The sequence below is a fragment of the Scophthalmus maximus genome, chromosome 21 (genome assembly GCF_022379125.1).
Source record: "Scophthalmus maximus strain ysfricsl-2021 chromosome 21, ASM2237912v1, whole genome shotgun sequence".
NCBI classification, from domain to species: Eukaryota; Metazoa; Chordata; class Actinopteri; order Pleuronectiformes; family Scophthalmidae; genus Scophthalmus; species Scophthalmus maximus.
Genome location: NC_061535.1, coordinates 8,056,711 through 8,076,375, shown reverse-complemented (window position 1 = coordinate 8,076,375; position 19,665 = coordinate 8,056,711). Strand labels below are relative to the sequence as shown.

General features: G+C 40.6%; 2 protein-coding genes across 4 annotated transcripts in view; one reads left to right on the top strand and one right to left on the bottom strand.

The window, feature by feature from the left end:
- The first annotated feature begins 79 nt into the window (after positions 1–79).
- garem (GRB2 associated, regulator of MAPK1) lies at positions 80–7,919 on the top strand. Its single transcript, XM_035618582.2, has 6 exons — positions 80–734; positions 2,033–2,173; positions 2,498–2,628; positions 2,745–3,938; positions 4,040–4,194; positions 4,387–7,919. The coding sequence occupies exons 1-6, from the start codon at positions 614–616 to the stop codon at positions 5,228–5,230; spliced, it is 2,586 nt and encodes an 861-aa protein (XP_035474475.1). The 5' UTR covers positions 80–613; the 3' UTR covers positions 5,231–7,919.
- A 1,766-nt stretch (positions 7,920–9,685) lies between these two features.
- The window catches only part of prkdc (protein kinase, DNA-activated, catalytic subunit), a 32,448-nt gene continuing 22,468 nt past the window's right edge, over positions 9,686–19,665 (bottom strand). For 2 of the 3 annotated variants that reach the window (XM_035618577.2, XM_035618578.2), the window contains exons 65-86: positions 19,368–19,556; positions 19,016–19,240; positions 18,806–18,914; positions 18,497–18,599; positions 18,232–18,394; positions 17,964–18,138; positions 17,594–17,787; positions 17,149–17,332; positions 16,587–16,747; positions 15,965–16,176; positions 15,752–15,839; positions 15,533–15,676; positions 14,692–14,908; positions 14,539–14,606; positions 14,192–14,412; positions 13,986–14,078; positions 13,623–13,709; positions 13,191–13,262; positions 12,905–13,106; positions 12,435–12,623; positions 11,977–12,116; positions 9,686–11,375 (exon numbers count right to left, since the gene is read on the bottom strand). In XM_035618577.2, coding sequence (XP_035474470.2) covers positions 11,171–11,375; positions 11,977–12,116; positions 12,435–12,623; positions 12,905–13,106; positions 13,191–13,262; positions 13,623–13,709; positions 13,986–14,078; positions 14,192–14,412; positions 14,539–14,606; positions 14,692–14,908; positions 15,533–15,676; positions 15,752–15,839; positions 15,965–16,176; positions 16,587–16,747; positions 17,149–17,332; positions 17,594–17,787; positions 17,964–18,138; positions 18,232–18,394; positions 18,497–18,599; positions 18,806–18,914; positions 19,016–19,240; positions 19,368–19,556 — 3,441 coding nt within the window. In that variant the 3' untranslated portion in view covers positions 9,686–11,170. Of the gene's footprint in view, positions 11,376–11,976; positions 12,117–12,434; positions 12,624–12,904; positions 13,107–13,190; positions 13,263–13,622; positions 13,710–13,985; positions 14,079–14,191; positions 14,413–14,538; positions 14,607–14,691; positions 14,909–15,532; positions 15,677–15,751; positions 15,840–15,964; positions 16,197–16,586; positions 16,748–17,148; positions 17,333–17,593; positions 17,788–17,963; positions 18,139–18,231; positions 18,395–18,496; positions 18,600–18,805; positions 18,915–19,015; positions 19,241–19,367; positions 19,557–19,665 lie in introns of those variants that run through there. The other variant, XM_035618581.2, reaches the window with a different exon arrangement.

Here is a 19,665-nt window from a genome sequence, read left to right as displayed (position 1 = left end):
ATCACTGCTGTTGAGAGCGACTACAGAGCAAAGATATATAAAGTGTCATAAAGACTGAGGTACACAGAGATAAGGATGAAGTTTTGTTGAGATGATTTAGATCCCTTCAAACTGCTCAGAGCAGGTGGAGTTTTATTTTGGAGGAGGTGTCTGCTTTCTTGTCTATTTTGACAGTTTTCAGCATCGGTGCTCAACTTAACAAGACAGCAGACATCTCCAGTTAACAAAAACAATATACACACACACCGGGAAGTATATGTTTTTTTTAGTTTTTTTTTACGCGTTGTTAGCTTATCTCTTGTTGCACAAAGTCAGAAACTTTTATTTTGAAAGAAAAAATTACGCGTTTCCGTTGTTCGTGTGGCTACCTTGCCTCGGTGCAACCGTCGCTAGCTAAACAAACATGGCTGTGCTACATTATCAGACAACACAGCTCAACGATACGTAGGCAGACGCGACCTGCGACGGTCGATAAGAAACATGCCACACGAAGAAACTGTAGCTGGAGAGTCGGCGCGTTGCGTTGCTGGTTAGCTCAGTGTAGCATTCCCGTGACCGTGTTTACACACTCAGCTAGGTTAGCTACCAAGCGGGCTAATGCAAGCTAGCAAAAATGGACCTTGGAACAATGTTGTACAACAATTTAAAAGAGGTTACGTGGAGCACGACGTCGTTGCCACTGGATCAACTTGTCAGTGCATACAGGCTGCCTCAGATTGTCAAGCTGGATAACGGTTGGTAACTTTCTGACACTGCAAAGTTTCTACTGCTTCAGCCTGGCGGAAGCTAGTTGCTAGTTAGCAGCATGGGCAAACTTGTTTTTTATAGGTTTCCCCAGCTTGTCTTCACTAGTGTCCAACCACATGGACCAATTTACGTGAAATAGATTTGATGTCAGTGTTATTTTTTTTTTTTTAGCTGTCATGTACCTCTCTATTGTCACTCTTCTATAGCCTTGTAATTGCATCTGACACGTTAGTAGAAAAGCTCTTAAGGTACTAAATGTGGAGGACTGCAATTGAAGGCACCAGATCACTGTTGAATTGCACAGTGTTATTAAAGTGCATGTGCATAGTATAACATTTTCGATGAAACTCTGGGCTGAGCTGTAGCAGGTTGAGTTGCAGCACCTATCAGATCACCAGATATAGTCAACCGTGTCCCTCAATCAAAGTTGAGACGTCATATTGTGGGAACAAAGACAGATGTGTGTAACGTGATTATGAACTGTACCAAGAGCCCAGGGCTTGGTTGAGTATAGTAATGCAGCTGTGTGATATCAGGAGGAATTGTGTGGTCCTGTCCTCTGTGGCACGCTGCGAAGCCTCCTACATGATGTGATCGTGGTGATGTGCTTTTAAATTGAAGTGCTGGTGTGTCAGAGAGGTATGGATTAGGGCATTAGTCAGCGTCTGGAATGTAGTGCTGTGTAATCAAATGCCTTGGCTTGAGTGCTGCTTTAAATGACATGTAAAAGGAAGCAATCGCTATGTTTTGTAATGTCCTTTTTAGATTATGTGTAATTGTTTTGGGCTAATCGCCATAGTCATCATAGTTCATTTGAGTTCTGTCATTTCCACTACCCAATCCAATCTTGATACAACCGTTGTTGTCACGGGACACGTCAAATGTTAAGCTGACAGTCATTAATATTTCATGACATCAAACTTTGGTAAAGTTTAAAGGGGGCATTTTAATTTTTTTTCTGGGTTTTTCCTTGCACTATTACAGTCTATTGTTTTGTAAGATATAATTTGCAGCAATGGCTGTCCGCACACCATAGTTCCCTTCAATGCAGTTTTAATGAGACACCCACCAGGGATGTTCTTCTGTCAGTTTGAAGTCACTGGTGGTTTTCTCTTTAATACTACATTTAGGTGAGCTACAGTACAGTGTGCGTATCTCTATTTTTCTTTCTGCTAATGTGCTTCATTGGTTCAGCACCTATTTACCATACCTTTTGTGAGATATAATCGAGAATCAATCAGTATTCTGGTTTGTAAATGATTTTTAGATGTTTCCATTCCTGCAGGTCAGCTGACAGAAGGGCTCAGAGACAATGACTACCTCTTGGTTCATTCCTGCCGTCAGTGGACAACTATCACTGCTCACAGTCTCGAGGAGGGACACTACGTCATTGGGCCAAAAATAGAGATCCCAGTACACTATGAAGGTGAGACACATCTATATAGATGCTTCTTAGGTTTGCCTGTTATTGTCTTTTGATGATGTTTATCTGTTTATTTTCCAAGTAGGTAAAAATGTCCCTTTGAAAACTTGAAAAAACCTGTTAAACTCAGAGCACATTCATTTCAGGGCATCTGAAAAAAAACTATATGAACCTTTCTGTAATGAGGAATCATTTCAAGATGTTAATGCACAGCAAACCCGGAAAAACTCTCAAATTCTGACAATGCAGTGGAGGATGTCCAGTTAGTGACGCTTCAATGCCTGCTGGACACTGTCAGTTGCAATGATATGCGTTTTCCCTCTTAAGGCCAGTTTAAACTACTGGAGCAGGACAGAGATGTCAAGGAGCCTGTGCAGTACTTCAACAGCGTGGAGGAGGTGGCCAAAGCATTCCCTGAAAGAGTATACGTCATGGAGGAAATCACTTTCAATGTTAAGGTACATTTTATCTGTTAAAGGGTTTCATTATGATTACTGTTTGAGAATTGTTCCTGTTACATATGTCAATGTACCAGCCTCAGGGCTTATACTTTTTCCATGTCATCTTTGCACAGATGGCTTCCGGGGAATGCAACGAAGACACTGAAGTTTACAACATTACACTAAGCACTGGTGATGAACTGACATTAATGGGGCAAGCTGAGATCCTCTACGCCAAGACGTCTAAAGAAAAATCCAGATTCAACACCATCTTTAAGAAGATTGGAAAGCTGAACTCCATCAGCAAGATCGGCCGAGGCAAGATGCCTTGCTTGATCTGTATGAACCATCGCACAAACGAGAGCATTAGCCTGCCTTTCCAGTGCAAAGGCAGGTTCAGCACTTGTAGTCCCCTGGAGCTTCAGATGCAGGACGGCGAGCACACCATCAGGAACATTGTGGAGAAAACGCGTCTCCCAGTCAATGTCACGGTACCCAGCAGTCCACCCCGCAACCAGTATGACCTCCACCTCATCCGCGAGGGTCATCGCTACAAATTGGTCAACATCCAGACAAAAACTGTTGTTGTGTGCTGCATTCTGCGAAGTAACAAAATAATCCCCATCCACTTTCCCTTTCACATGGCCATGCCTAGATTTATTATTCCAGAGGAGCTCCTGCAAGGAGAGTTGTGGCTAGACACAATGGTGCATCGCTGGTTTTCCTACAGCCAGGAACAGTTCGACATAGACGACTACTCTCGCGCCGTCCGAGATGTGCGGACAGACTGGAATGATGAATGTAAGAGCCCTAAGAAAGGCAGCGGGAACGGAAGTTGCAGTGGAAGCAGCGGCAGCTCCAATGGGTGTCCCAGCCAAATGCAGATTCCCAGCTCTTTAACTTACGCCCGGGATGAACTCACCCAGTCCTTCCACCGACTCTCTGTGTGTGTGTACGGCAGCAACCTGCACGGAAACAGTGAGGTCAACCTGCAGGGCTGTATGACACTATGTGGGGATTGGGCTCTTCTGCCCTCCGATTGCATTCCTACAGACTCAGTAGAAAATGAGCATTTCTTCCCTGAGTTGCTGGAAAGCACAAGCCAACAACTGTCCTTCAACAAGTCAGATGTTCCATATGAGGAGCTGTGGTTGGATCACCTGAGAGGTCAGATCCCCAAATCCTCCTTAAGCGAGGGAATCCAAAGCATCAGCAACGGCTGTGGGACAACAGCAGCCATGTCATTCCCGGTCACTTGTCCTCTTGGAGCGACACCCAGTTCGGATGTCTCTCTTACTCCACCACCGGTCCCACCCAAGTCTGAAGCTGTGAGTATTATTCCTAAATGCATCCCAGCTCCTTACTCTTGCAGAAAAAAATTTAACATGTTAGGTCTTGCTATCTCACAGTCAGGTAATTTCCTTCCTAGGTGAAGGAAGAGTGTCGTCTTCTGAATGCCCCACCGATCCCTCCGCGAAGTCTGAAGCAGATGCCGTCGGTGCCCATCCTGTCGAAGCCACGGCAGCAAGAGACCCGGTCTCCGAGTCCAACCCTCTCCTATTATTCATCTGGTCTCCACAACATGTAAGAACGTTCATAGCACACCTTTGACGACCATTACACCTAATTACAACATCAAAAAAGAGAAACAGAATTATTTCCTCCTTAAGTTTCTTCTGAGCCAATTTTTTTCTCCCGACTGTAAATGTGTCCCGTGTCCCATGATGAGATCTACAGCTCTTCTAAACTAAATATTGATACGTTTTTTTCCATCAGAAGTGGAGCAAGTGAACAAGAAGCAGCCGACCCACAAGAGCAAAGCCACGTGTGCTACCCCTGCCACTGGGGTAAATCCAACAGCACTGACCAAGACGACACTTTGCCTGGTGGTAGCCTGCCTCTGGATGGGATGTCCTCCAGGCTGTCTTGGCCAAATAACTTCAGTGGAGCAGAATCGCACAGTCTGGAGGAATTTCTACCGTCCAGCTGTCGGAGTTACTATAGTTACCCCAGAAAGAGCACCACAAAGACCTGTACATCAAGCCTTGTTGACTTCGACGGCCGAGAGCACGCTCACATCACGAAGGACTTCAGGTTGCAAAAGGCTTCTCTGAATCAGGTCTGCACAAAATCCTCAAGTTACAATTCAGAAGTGTACAGAGACAAGCCTATAGAAGAATCTAATACAAAGCAGAGCCTCTCTTGTCCCATCTTACCCCCGAGAACGCCAAAATCAAACGCCTTGATCAATTTACTGTCAGTGGCAGTCTGTGACATTGAGCCGGAAACTTCAGATTGTTCACCTGTCCAACACGAGTCGAGCACCAAAGAGATTAATTCCGTCTATAACTCGGTAACTCCCAACTGTCCGTCCTCGTCTCCCACTGCACAGTGGCAGCCTCCATCCAGCCTGGCTGGACTCTCCATCGAAGAGGTGTCCAAATCGCTGAGATTCATCGGCCTGCCAGATGACATTGCTTCTCTTTTTGTGTCGGAGAAGATCGACGGGAATTTACTCCTGCAGCTCACTGAGGAGATTCTGTCTGAGGACTTCAAACTCAGCAAACTGCAGGTGAAAAAACTCATGCAGTTTATAAACGGATGGAGACCCAAGATATAACTCGCAGTAAGTGACACTAAAGCCTGCTGCAAAGCAGAGAAAGTCATGCCTTCAGTATATATGCTATGCACACCAAGCCACAAAGAATTTCTTTTGTATAATTTGAATTTATTTTTTGGTTACTAGATCGCGGGAAAGATTGTTGGGTTCTTGCCAGCCCACTTAAAAGTCTGTGACTGCTATTTACTAACTGTAGTTAGTAGTTTCATGAAGTCATGTGGCACTTTCATGAACAGCCTACTAGTATTCATAACATTACGTAAAAAAACACTGATGAGAGAAGGACAGGAAAACATAACTAAGAACCTGCTTGAGGAGGAGATGTATGATTCTATTCTTAAAGGGGAATGTCACCGAATTCCTGCCATTTTAAGGATTTTTAAAAGAACACAAACCAGAGAATGGGCTGTTGTGTAAAATTATGTAATGGTATTTACTTTCAAAAAATTGTACTGATAGCAAGTACATGTCAAGAAAGTAATTATATAGCAACAGATAGGAGCATTTGATGTATGCAGTGGTTTTAGTTTTATTGTATGGGATTCATACCCACATGGTTTTCACAACGTGAAAGAGACATTTCTACACAAGTCTATCAACCACAAGCATACATTAAAATATACTTGTGTTCTTTTAAAAAATCTGCCCCTTTAAGCCGGACTCACACAAAGTTTCATCTGCATCAGGAAACCTTTTGTTTTACTTTTTCAACGGTTGAGCCCATGGTATCTTACTGATGTACACTTCCTTTGATAATGAACTGGAAAATGAAATGGGATGGGGAATGGAGCTTTAGTAATCAAGGGTTTATTTTCCTCTCTTAAGTGTTAATTTCTGTAGATAAAACAACAAAAACAGCTTCTAATTGTAAACAGAGCCGTAGCTGTCTGTACATCAGTCTGATATCATTTAACAGAGTGTTGCTTCACTGCCCCTCTTTTAGAAAATGAGTTGGGGCTTTGTGATAAGAAATTGCATCTGTCTTCTTCTTCACCACAGAACCATCAGTGAGCCAAATGAAATTATCGTCATGGTCAATCTCAAGAGATATGGGTTTTTTTTCAGGTCTTCTGATGCAAGGTCTTATTTCTATTTGATGGCTTTTTAAAAATATTAACTTAAATTCAACTACATTACTACTTGCTTTATCCTAAAAAGAAGCTCCACTAGAGGTAACCTGAGGTTATGTTTTAACTGAAAATGAATTATTGTCCTTACTCTTAAACTAACATGGACATTCTACATCGAATACAAACTATGCATCATGCACTTTGGTAGATTTCAGTCGAATTATTTGCAGTTAAGGTCATTAGATATAAACCTATAGAATAAGAATGTCTATGTAGACAGTGAAAGCACTACATACTTTTTCATAACTAAAATGGTACTTCTCCTTTGTTTTCATTGTATGTATTACAAGTGTCCTCTAATGTAACAAGTAAAAGCTTTTCTGCGCCTTAACCCCGAGACCTTATAATATATGTAATATTTAACTTTGGCCTAACATTCTGTCCCTCGTGCTGAGAATATGCTCTAACATCTCAACGAGAACTGAGGGAGTGTTGATTGCATTATAACTCTCGGAGGCATGTTAGCAAATTTAACAAAAAAAAAAAAAAGGTTTATATTTGGTACTTTTTTTTTCTTCTATAGCCTTGATTCAGAGTCAATTTATTTATGCATTTATTTAATATAACAAAATATGCAGAAAAAGTTATTCGTTTTATCAGTTTTGCAACCATTTGTATGGTTGATGTATGAAGGTGCCTGGGCAACAGTGGCATCTATATTACCCACCTGATCTATTGGCCAACAGCTGTTTTTCTTTCCCCTTTCATATTTTGTTGTGGGGTGTTACATATTTTACTTGATATTTTAATTATGTATGTAAATGCAAATTTATTGTATTTTTTTTAAAAGTGATTACTAATGTCGAAAAATATTTTTATTGAGGAACTTGCTTATGTTCAAATAGCAGTTGTTTTGTTTTTTTAACTCTGAAAAAGTTGGGTTTATAAATCCATGCATTAAAATAAATCGGTCATGAAGAAAAAAAAAAACTGCCAGCCTCAATCACACTACACAGACAGTGACCAAAAGATTATGTTGAAAAGCCATGTGTCCAGGTTATTTTCCAGCTTTCTTTCACAGTATCCATATATTTTTTCATGGGGAATGGCATGTGCCTCTTGACACTATAATTTTACAGTGGTTAATGTCCTGTATGCAAGAGCCGTGGCAATCGAAAGAGACCATGGGGCTGAACAACGAGGACATGTCCTGTTAGAGTGACACAACGAGGCGGCGGAGTATTTTTGTGTGTTGAAATCGCCACAGTGTTAATTTCAGTAGAAAATCATGCACGACAAAGCAAATTTTCAGTAATTTTACTTGAATAATTCTGAGATATGAACTGTGAACACACTACGATCAGCAGTCGAGTCACATTAACAGACACCACGATCTTACAGTCGATGCTGAAAGGTTAGTCCATGTTGGTAATAATGCCCGTCAGCTCTGGACTGAGGCTTAGATGAATTATTACCAAATGTTGTGACTGTGACCCTGGAGTTTGATCGCATTTGGAAGAGTCTTTGTCACAAATCTTGAGTCATGAACAGTTTTCTTTCAACTTAACTCTTGTTTCCCTATGTTTGATTGTATAATCTATTAAAAATGGATTAACTGATGTCTGTGTTTCCTTTAATCAAGCAACAGTTTAGGGCTGTTCAGAATGGGTAGTTGCGCCAGATAAACGATGAAAGGGATCTGTCCTATAGAAAAACATAATGCGTGATGGAAATTATTAATTGATCAGAATGCTTGTTCATGCTTGTTTTGTTTACAGAATATTTGTTATATATATGATATAAATCAAACACTACAAATTAATGAGAGGATCAGTTTGGTTTTGGCAAGTTCAGACGTGGTGTGCATGAAGTTCTTGGCATAAGAGCTGCAACAATTAAGATGATTAATTGGTCAGTCAGTCATCAGATAATCTGCTGCACAAAGCGAGACTGATGCATTTTTTGGGGGGCTCTAGAATATCGTGATAGACATTCATCATCATTTTCTTATGTTTATTGAATAAATGTTACATTTTGATAATTTAGAATAATTGATGATGGAAATAATTGACAAATGAAGCACTTGTTGCAGCCCTGCTCAGTTTTGTGAGGAGGTGGAATTTAATCATCCATTTATATTCTAATTTGATACCGTCACGCTCAATATGGCCCTAAAGATATTACACTCGCTGCGCTTGGAGCAACAGATTGCTGACCAGAGCGGAGCCATGGAGGAACCAGTTAGTGCTTCGTCACTTCTGCTTTCGTGAGGACATGCAGCCACGGCTTCCTGCCTTACATAAAGTGGTTTTGCGTCTCACAGCTCAAAGGTAACAGCAGTTCCTTCAAGTGGTTTACATTAGAAAACTTAAGTATGACAAGAAAAAAACAGCCTCAGTAATTATCTTTGATTACATATTACATTAAACAAATACTTTTGTTATTTCTTATATCAAAGTTTGAAATTTGGGGCATACTCTGAAATATACTTATACGACTTCTGAAAAACCAAATTGTCAATAATGGCTACATTCCTCTTAAGAGTCCCAGTGACATGGCCTCAGTGTTGTGTATGTTGGCTCTTTGGCAGAGCTTAGCGTCATAGCTAAATGGAACACAGCCATCGATAATGTCATTAGCCGTGTTTCCGCTGCTGTGACGAATCAAAATATCCGCAGAGAACAGTCGGTTGTGTCTGTGAATTGAGACTAATTGACTGTATTGGTAAAAAAGTGCCCTCACATTTGAACTTATTAAAAAACACACACCGCACTGTATATCTCCCTGTCTCCCACACACACAAGTGATTCTTTTACGAACACAATGCACAGGACGTTACTGTTTGGAGAGCATCGGATATCTGCTGGCTCCAACTGTAAGTGTAATGTCACTGACCTCGTGCACTACTGCAGAAGTTCAAGAAAGATTCTCAAGTCACGTGGTCAGCAGCTACAGAAATACAAAACAAGTGCTTATTAACAGAAGTTAAAATATAACTGAACATCAATTTAAATAATACTAGGGTGTTCATTGATAGTTTCTGGGGAAAAAACCCCCAACTGTAATGAACATATTTACGATGTAGTGTAGTGAGAAAATCCCAGCCGTTTGATTTTATTGATATTGGAAATGTTTTTGCTAGAACAAGCCCAGAAATCATATGGACCAAAGTAAACTTGGAATTTAAGTAATAACCATGAATAGGTTACTTTTTGATGATACTATTACCACAATCTAATGTTGACAGTACCTAGTCTAGAGGCAAGCAAAGTCCAAACCCAATTTTATTTTCGGCCAACGTCAACAGCTGAAACTATCACTAATTAATTTATCTGCTAAACTGAACCATAAGGTCTCTTTCATGACAAACAGTGAACACATCCTGTTGACTTGCTGCATTTATTACCAATCCATTCATCCTTGTACAAGGTAAGTATGAAGTAGGTTGAGCGTACGTCATATTTCCATACGGTTGTTATAACCCTCTTTTACTACCAAATAATCCCTCCTTTATTCTGATGCACGGGGTAAAACACCCCTCTCCAACTTTGTTAGTCTAAAATGACAATTGCCTGATTGATTTGCCTGAGTCGGTGCTGAGCAGAGTTGAACCTATGGATCTGTAATTTTCTTCAACCAGCTCAGATTAACCAACCATATCCAAACCACTAGATTTGAACTTTGCACCAACCAATCAGCCATTTCTGCGGTGGTCCTGAGATTGACACAAATGCAACTTAAGGAAGCGCAAGGAAGAAAACGTCTTTACCAATTAAACAAACATATTCAGCATTTTACCAAAGAAATGCACCACAATGAGGAAGCGCAACCAAAAATACATAAAAGAAGCTGCAAATAACGAGAAAACAGCCAAATACACAAAAATAAAATTTGATAAGATCAGAATTTCTTTTGACTAGACAAAAATCAGCACATTCTGAGATTATAAAGTGGTTAGTTTGGGAAATTAAATAAATCAGAAAATCTCAAGATTAAAGTCACACATTCACAAAAATGAATGTCAAGTGAAAGGTTGGATCTAACTAATCATCCCCCTCTCCCCCCACGCACAACTCCCCTGTACAGTGGAAGATTGGAGATGGAAAGATGGAAAATTCAATTAGGGATTTTGCAATTAAATAGAGCAAAAAGGAATTTGTGATTTTGGCAGAGAATAACTATTTCATCATATCTCCTTAACCTTAATCTGGGCCTTTACTCTTTTTTCCCCGTCCATTTTTCTGTTTTTTCCCTTAAGAAATGCAGTGCATGTGTTGCCAGACTGGAGGTGAAGTTGTTTTTCATTTGCTTACATCTTTCCTGTATTTTACATACATTGCTGTATGTTGAGCTCTTAGGGCCACCGTACCTTTTTTCCATGGTACCTGCTGTCGGTGTCCTCCTTCCATTCTGCTGGTCTTAAGTAACCCGCCAGGTACTTCTCTTGAATTGTATGACAATCAACACAAGGGCATGTTCAAAAAGCTTGGCAGCTGGTTAAATAATTTTTTTTGTGATATTGCAGAGGTATTTATTGTTTATTGTGTGGTATTAACTTCAAATAGAGTTGAAATGTAAGAAATTGCCAAAATACCCACAATGTCTCAGAATTATTTAAAAAAAAAAAAAGTATTACAAATAACATCCTTCTTCAAATATCTTGGTTGTTCAGTATGAGATAACATTCAGATCCTGCCTTACAAACTCTGCCATGACTCAAGACATGAAAACTTTTTTTTCCACAGGCGAGAGGAAACATTTGAGACTATAAGGATCTTCAAAGACCACTACACAATACAAACCGATTGCCTTTCCTACACATTTCCACAACCCATGAATATTTAGAAATTAACTTTGACTGATCAAAGAATCAGAACCATGGCTCCCAGCCCACCCAAACCCTGCCAAGCACATTTGGGTCCATGGCCTGGTCAAGCAGACAGTCCACCTGCTTCTCCACCGACAAGCCTTCAGCTGGAAGTTTAGCACGAATGTTGTGCTCCTCACTTCCCAAGGCCACGGACTGCATCCCCGCAAAGGCAGCGTCCTTCTCAAAGCCCAGTTTCAGCTCCTCACTGACAAAATAAACCAACACACAAGTTAAATGTCTTCTCGAAGGACAGTTGTGGCACTTGAGATTGAAACCACTGGTAAGGCTCAAACAAGCACCTTAGATCAGAGATGTGACAGAGTTGAAACAAAAAAATGTATGTAGTTTTTATTGTAGGCCCTTCATATTGGAATGCATTATGTAACACAGACGTTACTTGAAACTTAAATCTACAACTAGAATTTTCAATGTTTGTAGGAAATATGGTCACAATCTCTCCATTTATATGCAAGATTTGAAGAAATTCCCTCACGGCGTTCCTGAAATATCACGTTTACAAGAATCTGACGGACAACGCAGAACTATAATTCCTCTGGCCTTGATTGTCACAGACATGGATGTATATAAAAAGTGTTATTAGTTATGTATTAGGGCTTTCCAAAGACTGCAAAATGTTGCGCATTTGTTAAATTGCTTTAAAAAGCTGAGTCGATATTTCCACCATAATGGATGTCCAAAGTGTGCTTTATAGTACCTCATCTTTAACAAAAAAACCCAACAACATACCATTATTGAATTCCTTTTGATTGCTTTGCTCTGCCATGTCATGGATTGATGATATATACCTGGTTACTGCAGCTGGATTTGCTCCTTCGAGTTTTCTTCTGGCAAAGTTTACTTTCTGTAAGGGATACCAGTTGATTTCTTTGGTGTTTACGTTCTCTGACCACGTGCCTCCTTTCTTCAGCTGTTTCAGCTCAAAGTTCTGTGCAACAGAAAAGTTAAAGACAGGAATGTACAGTTAAAATGAATTCAACCTTCCTGGCAAAATACAAAATTAGAAACTTAGAAAATTAGCAAGTTCCAGAAATTAACTAAATATATACAAAATAAATCAAACATAAAACAGTAACAGATTATTTATAATCAGTGCCTCAACAGCACATGATATCTGACTGGAATAACACTTAAATCTGCTGTAAGTGTACATATTAACACACTACACTTCTATATCTTTCCTACTCGCTTGTAAAACACTCAATGTCTAATGGGATTTTCAAAGCAGGAATGATGGTTACTGTACCTTCCAGTCCAGCGAAGGCTCCTTGACGAACACATCCATGGTGTTAAGCAAAAGGTCCGGCTGAGCCCTGAAGGCTCGCAGGGAGTGAACCATGACACCCTGGATCAAACCCGACTCCTTCAAGGGTTGCATCAGATTCACAAACTGTTTTGTCAGCCGGAAAGGCATAAGCTCCGGCACGGGGAGGAACTGTGAGGACACAGGATTTATTCAAACAGATTCTCTCCACATTTAAACAGCCGGACACATTCACTTTTAAGAAGCACAGGTTTCGACTATTGGGATGTATGTGACATTGATCTGTGTCTACACTTAGTGTTTACACATTTGAGACCACTCCTGTTTGAGAGTAACACAAGTCATATTGGGGTCATATTCCTTTGATTTTCCTTCAGGAGTTTCTCTGAATCCCTAGAAGTTGTTTTGAATAGCCGCTCCCATTTAAAACCCTGTGTTTTCACTTGACCAACCTGTGTGGCTGAACCAAATGCATGACCGAAGTCGATGCCGATCATGCCTCCTGTTTCCATGCTGATCATGAAGTTGGAGAGATGCCGGTCTCCGATACCAAGAATCCAGTGGCTCACACAGAGCAAAGCATGAGAGCTGATGAAGTGAGATCGCAGGGAAAGAAAGGCCTCGGGACTGTTGCTCATCTTCAGGAAAGCTCTCCTAGAAATGAAAAAAATTAAATAAAAAAAAAATCAACCTTCATGAGCACTAAAAAAAACCAGCAACCTGAGAGTCTTTACTTACTTCAGCAGATCACTGGGCACATGCTGCAACACTTTCAAGAAGTTGCTGACCACATCAGCACGTTTTGCTTTCCTGGGAAAGAATAAATATGTTCATCCTCATGATCGTCTGATATTTTACACTTGATTAAACAAGAACCAATGTTAAACAAGTTGTTTCAGATTGTAAGGGCTGTGCAATGGTAAGTTATAAATCAACAAAACTTAAATGAATCAGTTACAATTACTGTTTGCAACCAGTGCTTTTTGAACAAAGATCATCAATAATGAATGGGTGGGTGGCGACGGGAAGGAGGGAAGGAGGGAGGGGCTGATCTGGCATCTATGTGATATACTTTAGTACACTGTTGCATTATTCAGCTCAAACGCTGTAATGTTACAAAACCAATAAATGTAATGTTGAAAAAAAATGTACGACCAATAATAGACTTACTTGTAAGCCAAACCATATAGTGCGATACTAATGTCATTTTTATTTGTAGCAAAGGTTGAGAGCCATCTATTGTAGACTTCAACAGACCTTAAAAAGAAGAAAACATTGTGGAGATTATTTATTTTTCAGTTGATTCTTGTTGATACATTGACAATGATATAAAAACTTAAGTAAATGAATTTCAAATTTTTCATTGAAGCTTCAGGACCTTTATCTTGGGTGGAAAAAAATAAAAGTAATAAAATCAAATAAAACATCAAATTACTCATTAAATAATTTGTCTTTCATTGTATAACGAATGAACACTCAAGGGGTGAAAAGTGTTTAATAGTTAGTGATTACAGTGTACTGTATATACTGTACCCCGGTGCTCTTAGCTGTTCCTCCTTAGTCATCGTGTTATACAGGAATTCTTTCAGAGTACAGGTATTCTCCATCCATTCAATCAGACCAATTCTGTAAACACATAAAATGACTGTAGTATTTTGTATAATAACAAGGAGTGTCACTGTCAGGTAGTTGTGCCAATGATTGGCCACAATCACAAATAAATAATTAAAGCTCACTACCTTGTGGATATGGGGATGACTTGATAGGTCCGAAGCTGCAAGCCTCTGTGTGTGCAGACGGAGTCGTGACTCAACAAAATGTTCATGACGGCGAAAAGCTGCTCGATGCGTTGGTCCTGGCGGAGGTCCTCCCCACCCTTCACCAGAAAGGGGTGATCCCGCTCATCATCCCCACGGATGATGAGACGTTTGGGACGACGAATGGAGGACATCACCTTTACCTGCAAGACAGAATTTCACACTTACTGGTCAGTTTGCAAATCAATATCACTTTCAAACAGGATGCGATTGGACTATTAGAACAGTTAAAGGGTCCTATTCTAAAGTGAACAACAATGAAAACATACCCTTTCATCGAAGCCTGTTATTTTCGCGTGATACTCTGGCAAAGGTTTAGATCGGCCATCATACTGTCCTAAAAAAAGGGGGGGGAACAATTTCGCATTAGGATTAATGAGATTATCCTGATTTCAGTGGTGTTCGTTTGGAAAGCAACTGACCTGGGATCTCCAGCTCATTGCTGAATGGGTCTGCTTTAAATCCACTGAGCCAGGGCGAGTATTCCTTCAGGTTCCCAGGTTCCGTGTGAGATCCACGCATGGATTTCATGGACAAAGCCAGCTCATCCACCTGCCGCACAAAGCCTTTGTCTTTCCTCTTCTCAAACAGCTTGCTGCCCTTAGCTCCCAGCAGTTTCTCCACATCTTTAGCAAATTTCTGTAAAAGCAAAGAAAAAATGGCCGCAATGACGACCACAGCAACATATATAGTATGACATAAAGTTTTGTTGCTTAGGAGCTGGGTCTGTACAGTTAAAGCTTTTGAGTATTAGTTGTGTGTTTTTCGAAATGTAGTCTTTAATCTACTGCTTTGGAGAACTGAGACTGACTGATATAGTACAATGTTATCAGATCATTAATTCAAAAATATTTCTGAACTCAAAGATTAATAGCATTGGTAGTTAAATAATCAAAATAGAGTATAAAAGGCTTTGTTTTTTACTTTAAGGTTTGTATTTTTCCAGATAAATTGAAACTCACTTTATTTTACTAATTTTAATTTTGAACTCCTTCATTTACCTATGTCATTGGTTGTTAGCTACCATAACTGAAAAGAAGGTGGCTAAACACACGGAGCACCAGCATTTGCAGCAAGATGCTGTACCTCGCTGAAGTTTACTTTCATAATAAAACTACATTAACCTGCTCACATGATGTTGATCATTCATACATTGTTCTGCAGAACATGCACAGCATTAGAACTTAATATCCCGGTGAGTTAAGAAAAAGAGAAATACATGCTTTCTAATGTAAGTTGAACAATCAAACCAAAACCACAAACCTGGATAAATTTCTTGCGAAACATTCCGTGACCATCTGCGGCTCGGTCCCCGAGTGAAGAGTGCATCTCGTCATACATGTCACCCATCCGCTCCCTGTTAAAGCTGGGTTTTTCCAATTCGTTTTTCACATCATCCCACCAATCCTGTTTAAACCAGACAAAAACAGTTGAATATATGACGGGCCCAAAACAGGCTGAATTCATGGCTGAACTCTTTACCTTGAAAATCATATCAGGATTTGTAAGCTGCTGCAGTGCATCCACAAACTTCTTCACAGCTCCTCCCTTATCCAGCATGTTCCTGAGCCTGTTGATGCACAAACAATATTCCTAAAAATAAACAGAGCGTCTGAAAATACTATAAATTTTACTGTAAAACACACCACACTGTTATTTTTCTATGTTCCCCAGACAAAACTTTAGACAGTTCACCTGTTGACAAATTCCCGCTGCTGATGTCCCGTGGCCGAGTCCTCAAACTGGAAACTCTCACTGCTGATCATGAGAGCGTAAACCAGGGCTTGCGGGTAGCGCTCTGCTATCTGCCCAATGCAGTGTTGCACTGCCACAGCTTGCGGCTTGTCCAACAGGGCAACCATTTGACTGATCCAACTAATCAGCATCCAGCAGGGAAATGACGTCATCTAAATACAGACGGGCATCACTGTCAATTGGAACCCACACACAAACACACATTATAGGATACTATCAAATCCAAATAAGGGCGTCTGATGACAGCAACGGTGTAGAATTTTAAAGGCTTGAATATGTTGATCAATATTTTTTGTTGTTGGATAACAGATAAAAAAAAAATCATGGTTACAACTGCAGATGTGATATTTGTCTTTTACAGAGTGTTTCAGATTCTCTTTCCATTACAAATATCCTTCCTACTAATAAAGCTCATCACGTAACAAACCCACCCCAAACAATACAGAAACTATAATAAATCAAAGAAAATATTTAGGTTTAATGTATGCATATTCAAAGAAACTGAATTGTAGAGGTGTGGGCCGTTTGTCATCCACTACAACCATGGTCTTAACACACTAACCTCTTTTGTCATGAGGTCCAGTGTCTCAGAGGGGTACAACTCAATGAGCTGCAGCAGACGTGGGAACTTGAGGCGAGCCTCCTCCGAATTCATCTTCAGCGCTTTCAACATGCTCTGCACTACGTGAACAGGAAGCATCAACAGGTCTGGAAACTGACCATCTGTAACAAAACATGAGGAATGAGCCACTGATGGAGCAAATACAGTTTTTAATTTCTTTGCGAAAAGCTACATAAGAACACTTTAGAAAATGCAGTCTCTTTAATATCTCTGTGTGATTGCGGCCATTGTGGTCAATATATATTATCTTATCTGTAAACACTTACAGGATAACTGCTTTATCAGAATACGTACCTAAGATTTTATCCATGTTGACCATCCTTTGTATATCTTAGATTATTAGATTGTTTTAATGCGTTTTTGCCTTAATTTGATAATTGGCAAAGGGAAATACTACTGTAACAGAGCAGCAGCCAAAGAGAGCACTTGTCTTCTATAGGCAGTGTACCGTTATTTCATGTCAGAATGCACACAATTAGTTATCAGTATAATTATTTCTCACCGGCATCACTCTGCTCCTCCTCTCGTAGTCGTTTGTCACAGAAGTTCGCCAAAGCCATGTATGTCTCAGTGATGCTGCTGCTTTCCACACAGTCCTGACTGTAAGATTGAAGCTCTTCATCCGCCTTTCTGGTGCCATCACAAAGCAGCTTCAGTGCCTGTAACTGCAGCCCCACCTCCACTTCCTGCAGGACAAACACTCTTTAGCGACCACAATGCCTCATCTTGTTCCTTTGGCTCCTGGTGTAGGTACATTTCCTTAAAACTACAAAGCAGCGTTAGCGGTACGTAATCGTCTGTGATCGTCACAGTTTAGCTCCTGCAATTCACAGCACAATATTCCCAAGTATGACATTCTCATAAGCAATGAAAGGTAGAAATACCACTGGCTCTAGTCAGACAGATTAGTCAGAAAATAACATTGTAGAAATATATGAGTTGAGTACCTTTGGGTTTTCAATGGGCCAAGCAGCTCCAGACAGCCTTACAACTCTCTCTGCTTTGTCACGGTCAATAGTTCCCAGGACCGAGGGGCTTCTGCCTACAGCTGTGGCCAGGATGTTGAAGGACGTACCCTGGAGCACCTTCTGATATCTGAATACTTTAGCTGTGGCACTCTCACAGTCAGGCTCCAGATCCTCTACAGGAAGAGCAGAGCTGACATTAAACATATCAACAGGCATAAAGCACTACAAAAAAAACGTGAAAGAAGTTGGTCGACTGAGGAGCAGAAGTCTAAAAGATGAGAAGAAAATAATTTGTGTGATGATCATTCACTTTTGTTATAAAGTTCAGGGGTTCTTCTTTCCTTCTTACCCAGGAGTGGGATAGTCTTCAGCATGGCACTGATTTGCTCCACAGGACCCTGGGCCCGGCTGCGTCTCTGGCTGTAGTGGCTAAAACTGTGGACCCACGGCATCAACAAGCCTCTCTTTGTTTTGGCTTCTCTGTGAAGATTCTTCAGCAGCTTGGTAGCAACGGCAAAGTTATTCTGAAACACCATAAGTGATCCAAGTAAAGTTGGTTGGTAGAATAGTAACTTCCATAGTTTAGAAGAAAAAAAGATAACAAGCCATTTCTTCACCTGCTCCCATGCACTATTAGCCATGTGCAGCTTCATGTTGAACTTGCAGTCGTTTACTAATGTGTCGACGTCGTCTGCTGGGTCTTCTGAACCATCCACCTCCATACTGTCACTGGGTGCGTGGCCTCTCAGCTTTTCCCTGATCTTGTCCAAGAAGAAGCATCTGAATCGTGGACATTCAATTTGAGACTGTGTCACATTTCGTTATTTGACAATAAAAAAAGTTAAGTAAGCAAAAAGTAAAAAAAAAAACAGTTCCTCTTACCGGGACGTTATGATGTCATCCCATACGTTCACTGGATCTACTTTAGCGTCAGGATACCGCTCCGTCCATAATCTGATGAGCCACTTGAGGCCGCTCATAGACACTTTTATATTAAAATATATAGAAAATATTTAGAGTGGGACAAAACATTTTTATTCAAAGTATTAATAAAAGATAGTTGCAGAGAAATTATTCAGCATTCTAGTTAAAACAGAGACAAATCTTCAGGGAAGGCAGGAAAATTTTAACTGTTTAATTTAGATTTGATAGATATAGATACTATAAGTTTTAAAGAACGCATTTACGCACCCTCTCCTCTGATGAACTGCAGGAAGTCCTGGATCTCAGTTAAGGCCTGCACTGACTGCAGCACCGTCAGTCGACTTTGAGTGAGCAGTGTGTCCACACTGGAGTAACTCTGTATGAGGCAAAGAGAGTGAGTGTGAGTGTGTGAGAATACTGTATGTAATGATCTTAGCTGGTGATAGACAAAAAAAAAAAAGATGTGTAACGGCAGACCTCGATAAAGAGCTGCATGGCGTAGTTGGTGTAGTATTTGGCACGGTCGTAGTCCTCCTGCAGGATGTAGAGCAAGCTGAGCTCTTGGCTGTAATGACTTTCCAGGAGCTTCTTGCGCTCCTCCACCCTCATGGCCTTGTCGACGAAGCTGAGAAGAGTTTGGTCCATCTCACCCAGCTGCAGCTGCTTCAGCATGCTGCGAATCATGTGCTGCAGGTACATTTCCTGGCACAAAACGCAAAAAGACTGACGTTAGCAGAGCATCACAACTCAGGTCTGGTTGGAATATAAACCTGTAGGATGCCGGCCACACCCTTGTACGTTACAGAGAATTTTGTGTCACTTTTGTTACCTGGTGGAGAGGCTCTGACCACATCCTTTCAAGGTTGGGTGGGGAGTTTTCATCTATGTTCACAGTGGAACAGTATTGAAGAGACTTCCACTCAGTCAAATGACTGTAGGCATCCATAGCTGCAATTTCCCAGAAGTCCTTCTCTGAGTCAGTGGGCTCACCATCGCTCCAATCCTCAGTGTTGAGGGCCTGTCGGTAAGGAAGACAGACACTCTTCTCAGTCATTTGTCCAGCTTGTTTGATTGATATGACACACTATATGTAGCTTTAAACACAGCTACCAATCTGAGGAAAAAAA